Raw genomic sequence first — 22914 nt, 5'->3', positions numbered from 1 at the left:
TAAATAAGACCACTTAATTAAGTTCTAAATTCAGCTAAAGAAAACTTACACCTTAATCAGTGTCACAGTATTCTCCATAGCAAAACCTAGATCTCCGTTTCAGCAGTGAGTGGCAGGGAAGGGAATTTGTTCTAACACCATTAATTTTTGAGCCTATAATTCTAGGCCGCAGATCCTTAGCTAGAAAAGTTTCTGGTCCCCCCCAGCACACATTTGCATTCAGATAGAGACCTGGTTTGGGATTCTGGCTCCAGAACCCCCCATCTCTTCCATGCTGGGCAATTCATTCACTTGCTGAAACTGTATCCTCTGTTTTTGTTTGTTTTGTTTCTGTTTTTTTTTTCTTTCTTTCTTTTTTCATTTTCTTTTTCTTTTTTATTAAACTGAGGACAGTCCACAATCAAGAAATGTCGTTCTTTAAGAGTGGTACTCCTCAAGGTCCATAGTTAGTGAACACCCCTTAAATTAACACAAAGCTAGGGACATTTGCCTTTAAATCAGTGACCAGCCTCTGTGACATGGTTTGCTTAAGAACATTTTGAAATTGGATAATAACTTACAAATCTAGGTCTTTAATTCTTACCATAAATCATGGCTTCAGTTCATGATATTTGGACCATATTTTTAAATACTAATCTTAGGAAAGATACCTGGGTGAATGATGATTTATGTATCTACTGAATTTCCATGAAGAATGTCAGAAAGTGCCACAGATCAAGCAAGGACTTTAAAGTCAACTCCGGCTGAGTGTGTACCTAGTTCAAGTACTCACTGGCTGTGTGATTTTGGAACAAGATGCTTAACCTTTCTGAACCTCCGTTTCCTCACTTGAAAAGCTGGGATGATGATTCCAAATTCAAAGAATATTTTTAAAAAACTAACACGTGTTGAGAGCTTACCATGAACAACAGGTGTTATTTATTCCTAATAATAATTCTAGGAGGGAGCTACTATTATTATCTCCAAGTTACAGATGAAGAAAAGGAGGCAGAGGAAGGCTAAGCAGCTAGTAAATAGCCGATCCTGGATTTAAAACCAGGCTGTTCTCCAAACCACTCTGCCTCTAAAATGTAAAGTTTAAACGCCTGATGATGTTTCCATTTTTCCCAACCAAGGGCTGACATTGAGGCTGAGGAGAATTGGCAGGAGATAATTGCCAAACTGGAGGGATTGTTCTTTTATCAAATCAGCATTTAATAGACCCCTTAAAATTGGCAGACTTGTATATCACTGACAAAGTGTCTACTTTCCTGTAACACCGAAGAGTAACTACCATTTTTTGGTCTATGAGTAAAAGTTGGTACAGTCAGGAAACAAACCATATAGTTTGCCACCATTTCTCTTGTGAAGTTAATCGATTTCTGCTAGTTTGAATTTTATGTCTAAAATCAAGTTTCCAAGAAGGAAGCATGTATACTTTCTCTAAAATGTATGCAGAGACCAGGCCCTACACCAGGATTGAAGCAAACAGTTGAACATTTTTCTAACCTCCATATATTTCTCTCTGTAAATTACGTAAAATGCATCTCTGCAAATACGCGAGGTAGAAGGTCCCTAAGCATAAGAATGGCCAAAATTCACGTATGTAATATCAACCATGCGTGCTTGTTTATTTTTTCTCCTTCCTGGTATCATTCCCATTTTGTTCGGGTTTAAAGTGGGGAACAGGGATATTAAAAGGTTTGCGTAAAGTATATCCATTGCAAATACTAAGTGAAGAAGTGAGGCTATAAACTCGACACTGTTAATCATTCTGATATAGTTGAGGAAGAAGTGATAAGAGACATTGTGTTGGCTGAGAATCCATGTAGATAACAGAGACTGTGACAGTGAAGACAGAGTAGCAATGGAGAAGAAGGGGGTGAAGCAATGATCACATCTTCCAGTAATGAGTAAATGACCAGGGAATCAACAGATGAGGATTGAGAGGATGGATAGTATAGTTCCCCCAATGGGACAGTTTTTGTGGTATTTGTTTTTGTTTTGTTTTGCTTTGCTTTGCTCTCCTAACAGGAGGAAGCAGGAGAAATGGAAGAATAATCTGGAAATGTAGGGAGGCTGTTGGTGAGAAGTGAGAGTTCTTTCATTTTCACTCAAAGTCATTAATCTTAGCTCTCATTTGTTGCTATTCATAAAATGAGTTCAAAGAAATAAATTGGCATGTGAGTATCGTAAGAGAAGAGATGGGCATGGTCTGAAGTTAGTAGTGTGGGCTGATGACCGTGGGAGCCACTTTTAGCTGGCCAAAGGATGCCCATTTCTGTGGGAACATCAGCAAATGAGCTGACCATTTAAAAAGTCTCTTCCTTGGGGGTCCTCCACATCCAGGCTGAGTGCTAGGGTCACTGCTTCTGCTTTAACACCCTAGACAAATCAAGTATGAGCTTCTAGCTGACAGTCTCGCATTTTGTATTTTCTTATCTTTGCCAGGATTATTCTCTTTTCTTTTGCCCAAGAATTGCCTTTTAAAACTTTTCTCTAAAACTGGGCTTTTCTTCAGGGATGATGTAGAAGGGGAAAACATGAATAGAAGGGGTGGCTTGTTATTTTAGGTACAGCTGAACAAGTGGGAGGGGCATGAGGGCCAAATCAGAAGGATGTAAGGAGTAGAAAAAGTGAGGTCTGCATTTGAAAATATACAGCTGGCCCTATCCCTGTGGAAAGGGAGGGACCTGGTTCGTGATTTGGCCCTGAGGCTCACCAAGAGAGGTACTTTGCTGACACTTAAACTGGGCTCAGAATCTCCAATTTCTGACCCCACTTCATTGCCAGGGGCCAGTTTCCCTTATTCAGGGTTACCACACCACGGTTCTCTTCAACCCCTCATCCGCCCTACCCTGCTTTGGACATTGTCTCCTCAATGATGCCCTTCCCCACTGCCTTTTAAATTTGTAAATAAACAAAACACACAACACAATCAAGAACTCACTGATTTCTGAAGTGACAAGTCCTTCATCTCAATGTAGGTGAACACACAGAATTTAAGACTAATTTTTTTTTCAAAATAAAATTCTTAGCTCTTACTGACTGAGTTGACTTTGTGGTTGTTCTGCTGTGGATAACACTTCTCCCAGTTTCGTTACCCAACTCTTTATAACCCGTGGCTGTCTTTTCTATTCTAATCCTGTTCTTTGGCCATCTAGTTGTAGAAGCAAAACTTACCTGTTAAGACCACTAGGGAACACTGATATTTTTAATAAAATTTCTATGATGCAAGCCTTCTCAGGGATAAATAAATTCAGAGAACAGGCAGTGGATGAATTCAGTGGAGCTTTGAAGCAATGCAGAGTAGAAATAGAGTATTTAACCTGGTTAATGCAAGATTTGTGCTTTTTTTTTTTTTTCCCAAACGTGTATTTACCCTTAAAGATTACACATGTACTTGTAAAATTTTACTAATTCTGTCATGCTTTATTAAGATGAACAAACAGAAAGAACTTTGTTATATGAACTTCTCTTGTTCATATACCTGTATCTCTCAGAAAACAAAAAATCTTAAAAAACAGTCTCAAAATCCCCCCACAACTAACAAAAACCAAAACAAACATGCAATGATATTTCTCAAAAGATGTGCTGTTTATCACACTGTCAGAAGGTCTGCCAAACCCAATCTGTTCAACAGAAGTGCATCTTAGACATTTTTTTCTTTTGCTTTATTTCCTTAACAGTGTCATAAATTCAATCCACCTCATTGGCTTTACCTGCTGGCCACATTTTGTCTTCCAATTTGGATGGATTTGAACTTATCAAGATGACGTGTGATTTTTAAGTGGAAATTTTAATTTGTCATTCTGAAAATCCAGCACCGATTAGCAGGGACGCGGCCACCTTAACAAAGGAGCAGGGCTTTGCTGCATAGCCAGTCACAGCCCTCGGCAGGTTTCCTAGCCTGGGCCAGGCTGCTCCAACATCATCACACTTTTTTATCTTCATACCAGCACACAGGTGTGAAGGCAGAATGAAGGAACACACTGTGCAATTTTCCTGATACTCCATGAAGCCTGAACACTTCAGAGTGGGCTCAAAGTCATGGAAAATCAGTTGAAGACTAGAAAAATTTCAAACATCGTCCCTTATTTTCTTCTCCACACGCAAACGGAATAATGCATTTTAAGTGATAAAAACCCCTTAAAAAGCAAAGCAAAACAAAAGCACTTCCCCTTAAAAGCAGCTATCTCCCTAGGATACCACTTTCATATTAAATGAAGATACAAAGAGTGAAGTGTGCTTAAAATCCCCCACATATGTTGGAAATAAAAACCTCAGGAGTAAATAAATGCATGTTACAGCACCCACCCAGCACCTAAGTCATCATTACAAGAAAATGAAAACCCAAACACTGCGGTTCAGGTAAGTTTGAATAAAGGCCAACTAACAATGTTAGGGCAGCTTTCAGAGAACAGGAATTTATTTCTTCATCACACATGTGCTTCAGTCTTAAGTATTTTCTGACTTTGTACCATTATCGAACCAGTGATATGCCTGCTTTATTTCAAGTGCAATAAATGAATTTTTAAAAAGGTTCTGAAAATATGTGTCTGCTTAAGCAAGTTCTCTCAATAGCCTGTTGGGTATTTGGGGTGTCCACATGTCAGAAGTCTTTGTTCTCAATCTATAGGGAAAATTGCCAAATACACTCCCGCGTTCCAGGCTTAAAAAGGTGCTGAAGAGAGCCTGCCCCGTTACCTGCATTCCAGTTCAGCTCAATGAAAGGTAGAAAAATTACCTAGGTGCCTTTCACTGTGACTGCTCCAGTTGCAATAGACTTTATCTAATAAAGTGTTTATTACACTCAGAAAACAAAGCATATTCTGAAGAAAGAATCCACAGCTCCCATCTCTGACAGAATGATCTCTTTGAATTCTTTTGTTGATTTTGTCGATTTCTAACAACCAGAGGATTGTTTTTTAAATCTGATTTTTATGCCAGCAGCACAATTTCCTCCTCAGTAAGTAGGACAGATTCATCCCACAAGCAACAATGGATGTGCTCCTGCTTAACTTGAGCATGAGAGATTAAGCTTCAAGCAGATATACTAAATGCCACCTCCCTGCTTACAGAGACTGCTCAGAGGCAGGCGTGCGGAGCCTCAGCTGCATTTTGTTCCTTGAACTGCCCGCTGATGAGCTGAGGCTGTCCGAGGCGGCCAAGCAGCCTTGACTGAGCGAGCCGTGAGAAGACTGTGGACTGGCAGGGCTGAAGCGATATGCCCCATTGCAGGGGCTTTCAGGCAAATTCCCTGCCTCCAAATTGCACCCACCTTAGGAAAGTTGCCTCGCAGAAAGTACGCACTTTGCACCCGTTTGCTGAATATAAAAGAGAAAAATGAGGAGAGGAAAATGTGAGTTTAAAGAAAATGCACGGAGGCCTTGCACATAGAGATAGATGCCTTTCAGATCTTGCCGGATCTGAAATAAATGCTGCTATTTCTGACCCAGCAGTTAGGCGGCACTGACTGGAAGAATTGCTAAGTTAAAAAAAAAAAAAAAAAAAGGTAAAATTAGCAAATGAATAAACTAGTAAAACACGAGGAAAATAAACAGCCCAGATCTACTGATAATATTTGATCAATCATGTTAGAAAATGATTTTTTGTTAGGAAAATAACACTTGCAATATGCTTTACGAAGGGGTATTTGCAGTCGTTTAGAGACCAGTGTGTTGCGTAAAGAATCCTGCAGAATTATGAGGGTAACCATTCTTCATACTGCTATGAGGGGCATCTTACATTGCCACTAAGTTTGCTCATTAGATATTACCTATAAAACTATAAAAGCAAAGTGGTGCTGTTTTTTTACACAGACATGACTAAAATTCACCTACTATCAATGTTAGAAACAGACTGAACCAAGCCATACAAAAGCATGAATGTACTGTTCTCACGGTGATGTAATTGGTGGCTACTTTGCTTGTTGAAATCTCGAACCATTCACAAACACATGCATATGTTTGTCGTTTACCCCTTTTCTTAGGTGCAAAGAAGGCTACCAAGGAGTCCGTTGTGATCAATTTCTGCCGAAAACTGATTCCATCTTATCGGATCCAAGTAGGTCAAGCGTTTTTCTTCTGTCTCTAACACAATATAAAACTCTGAGCCACAGTTGCTAACTCACTGACGGCTGTATCTCAGTTTTGTGTCTCTGAGTGCTGCCAAGGGTGGGAGCTCGGGACAGACACTCACATTCAAAGTTTGTTCAGAACTGTCTCTGTCCAGGTGTAGGTCTTCTCCAGGGATGGGGTCTGATTTCCAGATTCATCTCTACCACAACCCTCTGCTGGGAGCTGCAGCAAGTCCTGCTCCCTTAGCTTTCAGACTCCCCCACTATCACTCCATTATGAAAGCAAGAATATAGAAACATAAAAGACCTTATTTTTTATCCAAAAGAGTATTATGAGAACTATAGTATCGTATTGCTTCTTACCCACTGGTTGGTAATTTGTGAAAATATTAAACCTATTAACCTTTACCTTCCTAAAGTAAGGAAATACACATAAAAAATTATATAAGAAGTTTTCAAACCAACTGTGAAAACCTCATTTTTAGCAACACTCTTCGAGTATCAGCGATTACTGTACCAATGGCAAATTATTTGGTTTTCCATTCATGAAAGAAGACAATTTGCCACTAAAAAATATTGCCACTCATTAGTTTCTGTCTCTATACAGAGTAAAAAGTAACGTTCTATATGAATATGCCCAATTCTGGTCAAATGTGAAATTTTTACTTTATCTGTAAATGATCAGCTCTTTCAATGACTGCTACAATTGCATTGCCACTAAGGAAAAGGGGACTTTCAGTGAATCAGAAGTTTAGTTCAGTGAAGATAATGACAGACATTTCCAAATCGTAAAGGCAAGATTTTGGTTCTCTGAATACCAAACATGCATAGCATAAACTTTATCATGCATTGACAACAGCCAGAGGTCACCCGGTCTGTGAATGTGCACGTCGCTGCGTAACGACCATGTTTAGCCATCCTTCAACACCTTTTCAAAATGCATATTTCCATTTCCCCCTTGAATTTTGAGGTATGTTTCCTCGGGTAAATGTAATATTTTTTAAAAAGGAAATTCTTGTTTAATTCAGTTTGCTTGTGTTTTATCTTGTCAAGGCAAGCTGCCACTGTACGGCGTTCGCTCCTCTTTTTTTTGCAAATTTAGCTCTCCTAGAGAAAGGTGGTTGTTGCCTAAAAGCCAGCAACCAAGCTAGCCATGATCTGTGTTCTCTGAAATGTGAGGCTCTGGTCTATAGGAGTTTCCCAGGTAGGGGGCAGTTACTAGAATGTGTTGAATCTTTCCTATCTTGTGATTTTTGCCACTTGCTAAGCTGATGTCTAAAAGGTATGGTTGTGGCTAGAGACATATAATTTGGAATACTAGAAATCTTACAGAGAAGAGTGGGTTTGCTGATTTCTTTCTTTCTCTTTTTATTCACTTTGATATATTATACTTAGCTTCCCTCTTTGTTTTTTTTTTCCCCTTCTTTCTTTCTCTTTCCTTCCCTTTTATTGTCCCCTTTCCTTTTCTTCTCTTTATTATTTTCTTGCATCCCTTTATGCTTCCTCCCTTCCCCTCCCTTCTTCCCTCCCTCCCTTCCTCCCTTCCTTCCTTCCTTCCTTCCTTCCTTTCTCTCTCTTTTCCTATATAGCTGTGGAATATCTGTCCAGTACGGGTACTGGGACAGGGCTTGCATATGGTACAGAATGGGTAAAATAATCTTTCTTTACACAGTCTAATCAAACCTTTGCCATTCAGTTGAATATGATAGTCCATCACTGCAAAAGCTGAGAATGAGGCCGCTATAAGGACTGTGTGCTTCTCAAAGAAAAATGATCCCATGATCAGAGTCACCAACCCTGAAAACCTTGGTCTCACATACACAAAAATATTTAGTTCAACAATACTTACAATGGTGAAAAAATAGACACATTCTGAAAAACAAGATTATGTTTAAGGAGCACATTATGTGGCACATCGATCATGTTCCAGTAAATTATTTAAATAAGAGCTGTATGAAATAGTCCTATTAAGTGAAACAGCAAGTTAGAAAATTATTTTCATGTAAGATTGCAATAAGAACTTTCTTTGGTCCAAAGGTGGAAAAAAACATATACTAAAATGCTAAAAGGGAACTTTAAGTATTGGGGTTATAGAAGTATATGAAAAATTTTCCTTTTTATCCTGTTTTCTGTAAAATGACATATTATGTGAATCAAAATGCCAGGATGCCTTGTGTTGGGCCGCACGACACAGGCCTGCAAGCCCTGTGCTTGCCCAGCTTCAACACCAAAGAAAGAGCCCAGAGTCAGCAAGAGACAGCAGTGGCTTAATGGATGAGGAAGCTTACATGTCTGAAGCAAGGTCCTGGAGCAGGACCCCACCATCTGTGGCAGACGGCGGGCAGAACATGGTGGGGGCTTTGCTGGGGTGGGGGGCAGGGTCACCAGTTACAGGGGAAATTAACATCAGGTCGGCTCATTGGTTACCAGGGAAACCAGCAGAGGGACAGCCTGCTTCTCACTGCCCCTTTGATAAGCTATCAGAGTGGAGATGTTCTGATCTAAAGCTAGGACAGTCATTAGCTGGAGCCTGGGGCAAGTATGTAAGAACGTCAGTCAGGTGAGTAGGGTGTAGGTGAGGCAGACACTAGTCTAGTTGAGCAGGGGATGTCCAGAGAACAGCCATCTTGAGTGTCCTGACTATACACCTTGAAATTCAAAAAAACAAAACAAAACATTGAGAAACCTACGGGTGAGTCCCTGTGACACAGTTTAAATGGGAAAAGCATTTATTTCCCATTCATCTATGCATGCATCTATTTACTTATGTGATCATTAATTCCTTCCCCAAATATTTTCTGAGCACCCACCAAGGGCCATCTATAATTGGTCAGATTCTCTTAGTACAGAAGTGTACAAACAGGATTTAGGCTCTAAGGCCCCCAAGGCTAGTGAGGGAGAAAAACATGTAGACACATAAGCATGGGCCTGTTTCTGGCAGAAACATTTATTCCTTTGTGATCTTGGCAGATTTATTAAGCCCCTGAGCCTCAGGCCTGTCATCTGTATACTGCCAATAATAATACCTATAGGCATCTATCACCATGATTGACAGGAGGTCAGTTCCAGGTAAACATCAGCCTACTTCCTTGCTCATTCATTGTAATCATACTAATATGTGTTCAGAGTTTACGTGTGTTAGGCACTGGGCCAAAGGACTTTACTTGGATTATCTCATTAAACCCTCACAATCAAAGTCCAGCAGAGTTACTGGCAAATGACCACATTTTGTAGATGAAGAAATTAGGCCTCGGAGATATTAAATCAACTTGCTCAAGGTCCCACAGCTAGTTAATGCTGGAGTCTAACTTCCAATCCACATGACTTTGGGACCTGAGCTCCCAACTGCAGGGCTCTTTCCTTCCTTTCCTAGGCCCCTCCTTCCTCTAGTTATTTTCAATATGATATTTATCACTCTAAATTTCATTGGCTGAAACTCAGTGACCTGCAGCAAACATTATTCTAAGGAGCAATATTTGCACAATTTTCATATCTTAATGCAGCAACTTGAGCTTCCATAGAGATGTAAATCCCTAATGAAATTTCCTTGTCAGAATTCTTGCTGAAGGATCGTTTAATTTGCTGCTCATGGTATCTTGGAATGACTCTGCTCTGGAAATAAGCATCCCTCCAACACCCTCCCTCTGCTTTTCCTCCTCTCTCCCTTTTCTTCTCTCTCTCCCTTCTTCTCTCCCCATTTTCTGATTGCATGTTCTATTTAGTGAAATCCTAAGGAACAGTGGGTAGAAGTCTCTGCTGTTTTATTCTCCCCCAGGCGATGCAGAGTTGATCAGAAATGTGTACCTTTGTCAATTAATTTATTATAATTATAATAATAATAATAACCTCAAGTTACATGCATTTAGGGAAACAAAGCCAGGATGTCACTGTGAGAAACTCAATGGCTGATAGGACCAGTGTTTGCACTGTGGCCCCAGGCTGGGTCTTCAGACCTGTTATTCCAAAAACTCACAAGCTGAACCTGTAGTCAGCTCTACTCAGGAAGACTTGTATACACATAAGAATCAAACTTATACAATCTCTTGATGTCAGTTTTCGGAAAAGCATAATGCATTGTCAGATTACTCAAAACCTCATAGGGACCCAGGGTATGGAAGCCACATTCCCGTCATAAGGATGAATAAGCAGGGGTTCAGAAGAAAGACAGTGAGAGGAGCAGACTTTCATCAAGATCAAGAGGACGTGACCTTCTGTGGGGGAGCCAGGACCAGCTAATCTAGAATTCCTGAAGAGCTTATACCTGTCCCCTGCTTCCTACTGCTGCCAACACATGGATAGCCACTGTGAACTTCCAGGAAGCGCCGTCATCTTCTTGATGATTTCTAATGTAATTGCTTTGGAACAAATCCATTTTCCTCACAAATACAGGATCGACCTGTAGACTCCTGTTTTCTCTTATCTCCAGTACCCACCCAGGTCAGGTACCATCTCTAGCCTTAAGGCAGAGCTAGATGGAACTGAAGAACCATGAACTGGCCAAGGTTTCAGGCAGATATTGTCCTGGGTCCCCCCGCTTCAGTGCACATGTCAACCTGAGTTATCAGCAAGATCCTGATCTCATCCTTGGCCAAGGAAAGCCTGAGAGCAGCTCCAGAGAATGGATTAAGAGGAGAATCAAAGAATGGTACAGGGTGGAAAAGACACCCATCTGCAGTGCGGGTCCTTTTCCTGATACACAGCCAGTGGTAACCATTTCCTGTCCTCACTGTGCCTTCCTCTCCACATCAGCATCTAATACCCAGTATCCTCAGGGCTGGAGGGAGCTGATAAGTCTGCAAGCCCCAAGTTTGGCACGGGGCTTATACAGCTTAAACTCTCAGTGTCATCTGCTCTTCCACATGGGAGGATGGAGGCTAACTTCTATCTCTAGTCTATATAAACCATTAAAAGAAAATTTTCCACAGACAGTTTACTGATCTAGTAGACTTTTATTCAGCAATTCATGAATCAGGCAGCATCCAATCCAGCAGATAGAAAGGAGCTCTGAAGAACTGTATAAGATGAGAGATTCTTAAAGGCCAAAGTGACCAAGAACAAGGAAGTTAAACTGGGTGTTTGCTTATTGGTTAAAGCAAGGTTACACCACTTATATGGAGCAAAGGAAACTCGGGTAACTTGTGCTGAGCAGGCAAGCACTGGTTGGTTAAGCTAAGCCTTTCTTTTCTGGGAGAGCCAAGCATAGAAACTTAGTTAAGTTTTTGTTTGCTGATATGAGACTTAGCATGAGTGACTCCATCTTGGTTTTAACCTGGTAACTTTAACAGTACTGTCTTACATTCATACTTTGGTTTCTTTGGATCTTAGAAACCAGGCTGTGCTCTCAGGGTGCCCTGTAAGATGCCAGCAGCCTGTCAGGATACGATTCAGATGAAGGCTAGCAAAAAATATGATAGGAGTTTTTAGACTTTCCATCGCTCCAAACTGGGCTTGTGTACCCCAGCTTCTCAGGAATAATCACTTTGCAGATCCAAAAAGTAAATTTGCCGTGACATGTGGTTCTAGCCACAGAGGGAGCACCAGGCAGTGAACCAGTTCACAGAACCCTCTTCAGAATGGTTTGCAGGGACAACTAACTCATCAGGTCTCAGCACTATTGGTCTCCTTCCCTGTGTACCAGGAAACAGATTGGGTCATCACTTACCCAGTGCCCAAACCAGTCAGCCCAGGGCAGAGTGGTGGTGCTTTGCCATGCGTGGCACAGTGAGGGAGAGGGAAACTTGGGAGAACCTCCAAGAGCCAATGTGGGGCCTGGGAGCCCAGGCAGGAGTTGGCTAAGCAGTTGCAGAGGTTTCCTTGAAGGGTATCAGTGGGGAGTTTCCCAAAGAGACCCATGTTCCACCCTTTTGCCTTTCCCGATTTCATGTAGTATATGGAAGAGTGTGCAGTGTGACAACTACTAGATGGAAGGGTGTAAGAAAAGGTCCTCTGAATCAGGAGTTAAAAGATCTTGATTCTAATCCTGTGACCACTTGCTCTTAGCAGTGTGGCCTTGGGTGAATCACAGTGCAATTGAGCCTCAGTTTCTTTATCTGTAGAAGAATCCTCCAGGCACCCTGATTAAAAGAAGAAAACAGCCCTCAGTACTGAGCAGGCTGTCCCTACAAGCCATTCAAAAGTAGGGTCAAATGCACAGCTGAAATAATCTTTTTATTCATTCCTTCACTTATCCTCTAGGTAATTAAGCACATATAAAGTACACCATGCTGTGGAGTCAAACAGTAGTAATTAAGGATCCTACCATCAATAAACTCATAGTCTAGAAAACTGCATTTATTTAAATTGAATTATAGGCTCCAAAGAATGTGCTATCTGTAAGACATTAAAGTGTTTTTTTTCATTCACTCATTCAACTCTTACTAATAGTTTGACATGGGACAAGTTGCTTAACCTTGATGGGTCCTGGTTTTCTTCTTTATAAAATAAAATATTAATTGTCTCTATTGCAGACAGCTATTGTTGGATTAAATAAAATCTATTCAGAGTAGTTTGTGCTTGACACATGGTGAAAACTCAATAAAAGTTATCTAGAATTATCATTATTTTTTATCTTAACTGTTATTATTGCCTTTATAACTACATGGTATTGCTGCATGAGACATATTATCTGACCTCAAATATCTTCAGTTGCATAGAGGCAAGAAAAAATTGTACAAACAAGTACAAATAATACACATAAAAGACCAGACAGTTTAAGGAACTATCATCAAAATGGGGGACAATAAAAATTCACATGAAGTGGAAGGAAAGGCTTATCCAGGCAGGAGCATGGCAGTGAGTTTTTCACATGGGGTGCTGTGGCTGTGTACTGTTGCACAGGCTGCACACTGCCCAACTTTACAAGTATCATTTGTACTGAAGTGTGAATGAGTCTCTATGGAGGTGGGCTACATGGTCCTGGGTAGGAAATTTCCATTAATAAGTTAGGTGGAGAAACAGAAGGTTCTTGAGGGCACAAAGCATAAACTAATAACCACTTGCTCTTGGCCCATTAATCCTTACTGATGAGAGGGGATGTCTTCCAGACTGAAATCTACTCAGAATACTTAAGTCCCCTACATTACTCTGCCCTCCAGTAGCCATAAAAGCATTGTTAGTAGAATGTATTAATATGTAAAATTTGCAATTCTTAATACCCTTTTTCTGGCCTTGAAAGAAGAGTACCAGAATTATCAGCTTTTGATCATGCCTCTTTGAATCTTACAAAGTCCATCAATTCTATCAGATCTATGCTGTTTTTAGATATTGGATTGCTAACCTAACTTTTACCAATTAAACATGCTAATGCACACCATTTCTAGAACAGTAGGAAGATTAATATATTTACAAGAAAGAAAAAGTTTCTCATGATCACATCACTCAGAGTTTACCACTAATAATCATTTTAGGTCATAGCATTCCAACTGTTTTGTAATTTTTATGTGGAATATATAGTCACCCAAATTTGGAAAATATGTATGTTTACATTTAATATATGTCCTTTAAAAAATAATTTGTAAGCCATGCATTGCAAAATGTGGTGAGATTACACATAATTTTTCTTAACATTTTTCTCTATTTTTCTAATTTTCTACAGTACATATTTATTAACAGTACTTATTAAAAGAATGATAATAACACTTTTTGATGCATCTACATGCCAGGCACTGTTCTAAGCATTTTTCAGATAATCCTCAGATGGCTCTTTGAAGTAGATACAATAAAACCCCCCATTTTAATGATGAAGAAACTGAGACAAAGATAAGTAAAACTGTTTGCTCAAGGATACACTTTAAGTAAGTGCTAGGGCTGGAATTTGAACCCCATAAGTTATGCAGTCTAAATATGAAAAATGAAAAGACAGTCTCAAAAGTTGACAGTAGCTCTTTCCCACAGAGTTATAATCATTATGATTCCTCTTATTGGTCCCCTTCCTTTGAACATCATTATTTTTCTGTGTGACATTTCAGACTCTGCTGTATTAGACTTTGAGGTATCTGCTGAGACATTATGTATGGGTCCCTTTACAAAACTGTGGGCCGGGATGAAGGAGGGAGAATGCCGTCTAGTTTTATCTAGTTTTATTTTTCCAACTGCCACTTCAGTCCCTGGCAGAACAGGGCGGTCTCCAAGGCAGGTGGGTGAGGGAGTCCTACCACGGTGTAAGTGAGCGTGTCCTGTGGTGATGTTCTCTGTTTTTTTTTTTTAATTTTTCTTGGAATATAGTTGACTTACAATGTTGTATTAGTTTCAGGTGTACAGCAAGGTGAATCAGTCATATATATGTATCCATTCTTTTCAGATTCTTTTCCCATATGGGTTATTACAGAATATTGAGTAGAGTTCTCTGTGCTATACAGTAGGTCCTTATTAGTTATCTATTTTATATATAGCAATGTGTACATGTTAATCCCTATCTCCTAATTTATCACTTCTCTCCACGTTTCCATTTTGGTGACCATAAGTCTGATTTCAAGATGTGTGAGTCTGTTTCTGTTTTGTAATTAAGTTCATTTGTATCATTTTTATTAGATTCCACATGTAAGTAATATCGTATGGTATTTGTCTTTCTCTGACTTACTTCACTTAATATGATAATCTCCAGGTCCATCCATGTTGCTGTACATGGCATTATTTCATTCTTTTGTATGGCTGAGTAATATTCCATTGCATATATGTACCACATCTTTTTTTTTTTAATTAATTAATTTAATTTTGGCTGCACTGGGTCTTCGTTGCTGCACACGGGCTTTCTCTAGTTGCGGCGAGCAGGGGCTACTCTTCCTTTCAGTGCATGGGCTTCTCATTGTCGTGGCTTCTCGTTGTGGAGCACAGGCTATAGGTGCATGGGATTCAGTAGTTGTGGTAGACAGGCTCAGCAATTGTGGCTCACGGGCTCTAGAGTGCAGGCTCAGTAGTTGTGGCGCACGGGCTTAGTTGCTCCACGGCATGTGGGATCTTCCTGGACCAGGTATCGAACCTGTGTCCCCTGCATTGGCAGGCTGATTCTTAACCACTGTGCCACCAGGGAAGTCCCTACCACATCTTCTTTATCCATTCCTCTGTTGATGGACATTTAGTTTGCTTCCATGTCTTGGCTATTGTAAATAATGCTGCAGTGAACATTAGGGTGCAGGTATCTTTTCGAATTATGATTTTTCTCCAGATATATGCCCAGAAGTGGGATTGCTGGATCATATGGTAGTTCTATATTTAGGTTTTTAAGGAACTTCCACACTATTCTCCATAATGGTTGCACCAATTTACATTTCCATCAATAGTGTAGGAGGGTTCCTTTTTCTCCACACCCTCTCCAGCATTTATTGTTTGTAGATTTTTTGGTGATGGCCATTCTGACAAGTGTGAGGTGATACCTCATTGTGATTTTGATTTGCATTTCTCTAATAATTACTGATGTTGAACATCTTTTCATGTGCTTTTTGGCCATCTGTACGTGTTCTTTGGAGAAGTGTCTACTTAGATCTTCTGCCCATTTTGGGATTGGGTTGTTTGTTTTTTGAATATGTAGCTGCGTGAGTTGTTTGTATATTCTGGAGATTAATACCTTGTTGGTTGCTTTGTTTGCAAATATTTTCTCCCATTCTGTGGACTGTTTTTGTTTTGTTTATGGTTTCCTTTGCTGTGCAAAAACTTTTAAGTTTAATTAGGTCCCATTTGTTAATTTTTGGTTTTGTTTTCATTACTCTAGGAGGTGAATCAAAAAAGATATTGTTTCGATTTATGTCAGAGAGTGTTCTACTTATGTTTTCCTCTAAGAGTTTTATAATATCCGTCCTTACATTTAGGTCTTTAATCCTGCCGTGAGGCTTCCACTCTGCCCACACCTACCTCTCTGAACAGGAAATCCTAGCAGCACTCTCCTTCCCTGCCTAGAGGGCACCTACACCTGTGGTTGGTGTAAGCCGGAAGTTGCGTAGCCCACGGGTTACCTGCTCTGGGAGGCTTCAGTTCAGAATGGGGCTCTGGTTCCACCCCTCCCCCACTGCCCTTCCCCTACCCTCTCCAATTTGAGGGATCTTAATAGGGTTCTTACTACTCACACAAGCTGTTGATAGCCTGAGTACGTTCAGCCTTCAGTACAGTTTAATTTTATATACACAGTATTTTGCAGTTTATTTCTATATTTGTCATATTTGGCTAATTACTTATGCATGAGGGGGGCACCTCCACACCAGAGATTTATACATTGATGTAACTTTCTTCCAGTATCCATAAAGTATTGCCATTTTCACTGAAAATCTATGTGGAGATAACCTTTACTGAGTATTCCAGTGGCCTTTTTATTTGGAAGTTTCCAAGCGGTACACTTTGAGCATAAGAAGAATTGAAAGAAAAATGGTGGAAAGTTTCGCCAAGAGTATCTGAAGATTAAAAACCAAGAAACAGTAACCACAAGACTAAATTGGCCTTTACCCAAGGGTGTACAGGGCATCTGAGATTACCTTGCTCATAGCTTTTTGTGTTTCCTCCTCATACTCCATTTTGGATAAATTTAAATCACATCTAATAACATTACATGCATCACTAGAGAGTTACCACTCCCCTCTATGAAATACAGAAAAAAAAATAATGATTTTCCTCTATGTTAGTAAGCCTTTCCTAAATGCATCTATTTATTTACATCCTGTGCACAGAAGCTGTTATGTTTTGGAGATAAATAGGAGAATTACTTGTTAATTTTGAAAGTGTTTTATATGATACTGTTGCTGGGAGATGACCAATATAGTGCTGTACCAAGCTGCACACCCCCCATCCTCCTTTCCTTGAGAGAGCTATTTTGAGAGAGCATGATAGAGCAATTTCACTCTTGTGTAACTAACATGAAATGGAATGATTTGAGCTATTACCATCTTCATTTCTAATTTGGTACTACCATCACTCTTTCATTTTTTATCTAGTTTTAAAAATTGGACATGCAAATTGTAAATAGCCTCTCATAATGTGGATTGTAAAGATGAGACAGAAAAGTATGAAAATCTACCACATTGTTGTCAATAATCAGAGACACAGGGTTATGGGTTTTCTCTTAATACTAAAGTCATATTTTTAATTCCAACAGAGATGTTTTCACGGAATGAGGACATACTGTGTGGCAGACATTGTCTATGCCACTATCTCTACTTCCTCGTTTATTACCCACCCCTTACTTGGGGTTATTCTATAGTTGAGGAAACTAAGATTCAGAGAAATTAATTAACCCATCGAAATCACTGAGTTTCTAAGAATTTAAATTCTAATCTGTAGATTATACCCTTTAGCTTTCCAAGTACTTTCTCTTAGGGACCAATAAAGCGTTTGTGTTTTTATTTTTAAGCCAAGGAACTGACGTTTCAAGGACAAAGTAACACAGAAGTTGGTTTTAGAATGTTTGTTGCAATAGGAGCTTTTTATTTATTTATCTATTTATTTATCTAGATAGATCTATCTCTCTGTCCTTTGATTGTTTGCTTGATTGATTTTTCATGAGGAGTTAAGGGCAAGGCATTCTCCATCATGGCTAGTGGTATGCTTAAAAATTCAACTTAAAATAGGTGAAAAGATGGGTGCATAATTAGTACAGTTTGGGATAGAATGCTGTATTAAGCTATACAGTACAAGGTGCATAGTCTAGTTCCTAACACACAACAAGCACTTGATGAAATTGTGAGCAGTTATAATGAATTTTTGATGATTTGTTTTATATGAGAATAAACTTTTGAGAACAGGCACTGGATCTTCTAAATTTCTGGCTCTCTTAACTTTTCAGTCTCCCCTTATGAATAGAGGTTAACTGTTCAGTTTTACTGGTTGGTACCTCCATTGTCTCCATTTTCTTTGGAATCTTGAAAACCAGTCCTTTTAAGAAAGTTCGGTGGTGTAAAAATTAATGTGGAATCGATCTGGCAGATAGACACTTGATTCCCCACTGTGTTTTAAACCATGAGGAGGTTTTCAAATTTTCAGTTTTTCCTGGTTTCTTGTCTTCACAGCAGTGCTCTGTAATTATGCCTGCGGGAAGTTTCCAGATATTGGGCATATCCCGCCTCAGTGGTCTAGGAACACATTCCAGACCCAATCGGAGTGTTTCGTGGATAATCTGGAAATGTTTCCCCTCAATTAAGAATGAACAATGAGGAATTTAAAACGCAAACATTTCTATAATGTAAGCCAATTCTGATATAAATAACATTTATTAAGGACCTATTTTGGTTCATGCAAGAAACTTTGCCAGGTGCACTCACATATGTTGTATAGGTTATCATTTAACTCTGACAAGTACAAGATAAAATAGTTATTTCTATCCCCATTTATTTTTGAACAATACAAACAAGACTAAGTAGGCAATATCTAGAGGAAGAAAACTGTGGAGATTTATTGTGGAAATAAGAAGACAAATTGAGAGAAATAGTGTGCTCTAATATAGAACATATTTTGTAAAAGTCTATTGTTTCTTGAATATATTTCACTATAGTTTCAAATAAAATCCTCAGACTATTTCTTAAACCTTTATTTTAGTTTTTCTTTATTTTTGTGTGTGTGTTTCATTATGAAATTTAATCAGCAGATTGTTAAAAAATAAAATGCAGATTCTACAGGAGAACAGGAATTGTGTTGGGTTTGGTTACCACCATATCCCAAGTATTGTACCTAACATGCTTCCATCATATCAGACGTAGAAGTATATTTGATTGAATTAGTGAAATAGAAACTTGTCCAAGTTTACATGTTTTTCTACTTCTCATTTTTAAATATGTTTTTTAGTCCATCCACTTCAAAATTTAGTATCAACTCAATGTCTACGACTTTGCTAAGTGTTATGAATAATTAATATAGTAACAATATTTTAAAATACAATTTTTGGCTTAATTTAATTTTAGGATAGTAATACATTCCTAGGATTCAAATCAAACAGTATAAAAAGGTTTAAGATTAAAGTCTTCTACCCCATTCCCCATTCACCCATTTCTCCTCTCACAGGCAATCAGTGTTGTTAATGTCTTATAAAACTTTATAGTGATTTTATAATATATTTATAAATGAAAGTAATGTATTTATTATAAATACATTATATTTATAATATATTATTATACTATATTTATAATATAGTATATTATAAATAAGTAATATATTTCTAAAAGCAAAATGAACCAAAAATCCCCCCTTTTTTGTATAAGTAACAGCTGATAGTACACACTGCTCTGTATTTTGCTTTTCCACTTAGCAGTGGATCTTCAAGGTAATTTTATTTCAGTACCTATAGAACATTTGCATTCTTTTTACAATTGAATAGCCTATTTCTTTTTACATCAATTGCGTATAACATAATATGACAAATAGCATCTTATGTGTGGATTTGCATTTAGGTTATTTTTTATTTACAGTATGCTGTTTTAAACAGTATGAGGGATAAATTTCTGGAAGTGGAACATCTGAATCCAAAATATGTACCTCTGTAGATATTGGGCTTGTCCTCATTGTCAGTCCTCCAGTCGTACCATTTTAAACTCTCACACCTTCTCCAAACCTTCTGTTTCTCTAGTCTCTTCAACACAACATATTGCTTTATCAAACTACTTTATCTTTGTTCAAACTTAGAAGGGTGCTAGTCATGTAGTTTTTAACCTAATTTCTTTTACGATGAGTGACATGGAGCATCTTTTCATATGTTTAAAAGCTAGTTTCCTTTCCTGTGAACTCTCTTAATATCCCTTGGTGAGTTTTCTGTTCAGTTTTTGTAATGGTTTGTAGGAGTTGTTTATATGTAAAGGAATTTAGGGCTTTGATAGTGAGTGATATGAGGTTGAAATCATTTGTTTTTTCTTTTAACATTTACATTTTGTCTTTGGTTATAGTAGTTTGTGCCAAGCAGGAAACATACTTCCTTCCTTCCTTCCTTCCTTCCTTCCTTCTTTTCTTTTCTCTTCTTTCTTTCTCATAGTATAATAGAATGAATCAATTACTTTCTTTTGGGGCTACTGGGTTTTGTGTAATACTTTGAAAAGCTCTTTCTCACTAACTTTATTCAATAGTTTTCCCATATAAATTGGATAGTTTTATTATTTTATGCTTAAATCTTGAAAAAGATATAGATTTCTTTTTTCCTAGATGATTACACAGATTCCCAAGATGATTTTGTTAGTAATATAATTATCAGTAGCATATATGTTCATGACGTAAATGGCATTTATGTATGAAGTATCATATACGTATAAATAAATAAAATATAGAAGGCATAACTAAATATCAAATATTTATTTGGTTCTATTTCTGATCTTCCTATTTTGTGCCATTGACCTATTTGTGTAATATTCTTAACTAAAATACATAGGAGGAGGCAGGTTCTCCTTCAGTTACCCAAACCCATCCCCCCAGATTTTCTGACTATTTGGGTTTCATTAACTAATTCACTACCCACAACTTATTAGTAATATAGATTTGGGGGCTGTATGTTACATTTAAAGGTAGCCATGATGGGCCATGAGTTAATGAAGCAGAAGAAGACAGGTGGCAAATAAATAAATAAATAAAATAAGGGAGATGGAGAGAGAGAGAGAGACAGAGAGAGACAAAAGCCAGGAGGAAGACTTGCCAACATTTCCAAAGGACGAAGCTTAACCCCAGTAAATTGGCAACTACCTTATCATCCAGAGATCAATCTCTCACTGTTTGATAGCACTCTTTGCTTTATAAGATCCCTCCATCTTCACACTTTTTAAGGAGGTTTCATTTTCTAAAACAAATATATATTAGTTTAACATAAAAATTTATATTACTGGGGGCGACTCATTACTGGTCTATATTATCATAATATCAGAAGTTAGTGATACTAGTAATTTAGTATGTGATGAGCATGAGCAGAAACATGCCAACAATTGTACAACTGCAGACTACTGTGCTATTAATAATCTTGGAATTGAACTGTTCAACATTCATGTTGGTCAGCACATCAAAGAATGCTGAAACTGACATATTTTTTGTGCTGATAGAGAAGAACCAGATGATATCTCAAGTTGGAACTCTGGGTTGCTTAGAAAAGAAGTTTACCTGGGAAGTGGTCAGGGGCAGAAGGATATATCTCATGAATAGCTCAGGTAATTTTATTCTTCCTATTCCATTCCTAACAAGCATGATTCAGGACAATCTTCAAGGCATTATCAGCAAAGAAAAATATGAATGCCGCTCTTTTTTCTTAATGTGCACATTACTATTTTAATGCATTTTTAAAAATTTGTATTGGCGTATAGTTGACTTACAGTGTTGTGTTAGTTTCTGGTGTATAGCAAAGTAAATCCATTCTTTTTCAGATTCTTTTCCCGTGTAGGTTATTATAGAATATTGAGTAGAGTTTCCTGTGCTATACAGCAGGTCATTATTAGTTATCTATTTTTTATATATAGTAGTGTGTATATGTCAATCCCAATCTCCTAATTTATCACTTCCCTCCACGTTTCCCCTTTGGTAAGCATAGGTTTGATTTTGAGATCTGTGAGTCTGTTTTTGTTTTGTAAATAAGTTCATTTGTATTATTTTTATTAGATTCCACATATAAGTAATATCATACGGTATTTGCCTTTCTCTGTCTGACTTACTTCACTTAGTATGATAATCTCTAGGTCTATCCATGTTGCTGTAAATGGCATTATTTCATTCTTTTGTATGGCTGAGTAATATTCCATTGTATATATGTATCACATCTCCTTTATCCAGTCGTCTGTTGATGGACATTTAGGTGGCTTCCATGTCTTGGCTATTGTAAATAGTGCTGCAGTGAACACTTGGATGCAGGTATCTTTTCGAATTATGATTTTCTACAGATATATGCCCAGAAGTGGGATTGCTGGATCTTATGATAGTTCTATATTTAGTTTTTTAAGGAACTTCCACACTATTCTCCATAATGACTGTACCAATTTACGTTCCCACCAGTAGTGCAGGAGGGTCCCCTTTTCTCCACACCCTCTCCAGCATTTATTGTTTGTAGATTTTTTGATGATGGCCACTCTGCCAGGTGTGAGGTGATACCTCATTGTGATTTTGATTTGCATTTCTCTAATAATTACTGATGTTGAACATCTTTTCATGTGCTTTTTGGCCATCTGCCACTGTCTTTTTCATGTGTCCCAGTTTGTGTGGTGCCCAGAAGCAGAATATATAGTCAGAGGTATCCATCCTCCCTTGTCCTAAACAAGCAGTTATTAGTATACTTTTTTTGTAGTCATAACTCCATCTACCATTGATGGAGTTATGTGTGCTCTTCTATAATCTCATAACAGTTTGTATATTCTTCTCAAAATGGTCAGCCTGGAAAGGGATCTGCCATTTACTGGATACCTAATATCTCTTATTTTTCCACACTTAATTTCATTTCATCCCTGTCTCTCTGCCCCAGAAGCCTCTGAGATTAATATTATTTGTTGCCATTTTGCAGGGTCATAGTTTTAGGTGAGGCTTAAGCAATAAGCTTCACTCACAGCTGTATTAGCGGCAGGGAAAGGACAGCTCTGACATCCTTGGCTTCCACAGGGGGAGATTCCTGAAAGAAGAGAGAGGATTACTTCAACCAAAGGAAATTTGTACGGATTAGGCAAGAGAAATATCTACAAAAATAGAGAAAACCATTCTACTGTTAATGAACTACTTATAAACAATCACAGACCAAAATTTGATACATAATTTATTTTCTACTTGTCCTTAGGATCTGATGTTGGGTCTAGGTATCCCATCTATTTCACATTTCTCTGATCCTCCAGTTGAGTATTGCAATCGAAGAAGAAAGTAAACTTGACTTTGCTTGTTCTTCATAAAGCCAGGTTGCCCCTCAGTGAGGCCAGCGTCTTCCACTTGTTAGCACTGACCAA

The 22914-nt window shown here is 38.3% G+C and overlaps 1 protein-coding gene across 3 annotated transcripts in view; it reads left to right on the top strand.

The window, feature by feature from the left end:
• NRG3 (neuregulin 3) overlaps positions 1–22914 on the top strand; it is a 1055004-nt gene that overhangs the window by 805153 nt on the left and 226937 nt on the right. For all 3 annotated transcript variants that reach the window (XM_027129706.1, XM_027129707.1, XM_027129705.1), the window contains exon 3: positions 5972–6045. In XM_027129706.1, the coding sequence (XP_026985507.1) occupies positions 5972–6045 (74 nt within the window). The remainder of the gene's footprint in view (positions 1–5971; positions 6046–22914) is intronic.

The sequence above is a fragment of the Aethalodelphis obliquidens genome, unplaced genomic scaffold, assembly GCF_003676395.1.
Source record: "Aethalodelphis obliquidens isolate GAN/ISIS:26980383/991018 unplaced genomic scaffold, ASM367639v1 scaffold37, whole genome shotgun sequence".
NCBI classification, from domain to species: domain Eukaryota; kingdom Metazoa; phylum Chordata; class Mammalia; order Artiodactyla; family Delphinidae; genus Aethalodelphis; species Aethalodelphis obliquidens.
This window is presented reverse-complemented; position numbering and strand designations above follow the sequence as displayed.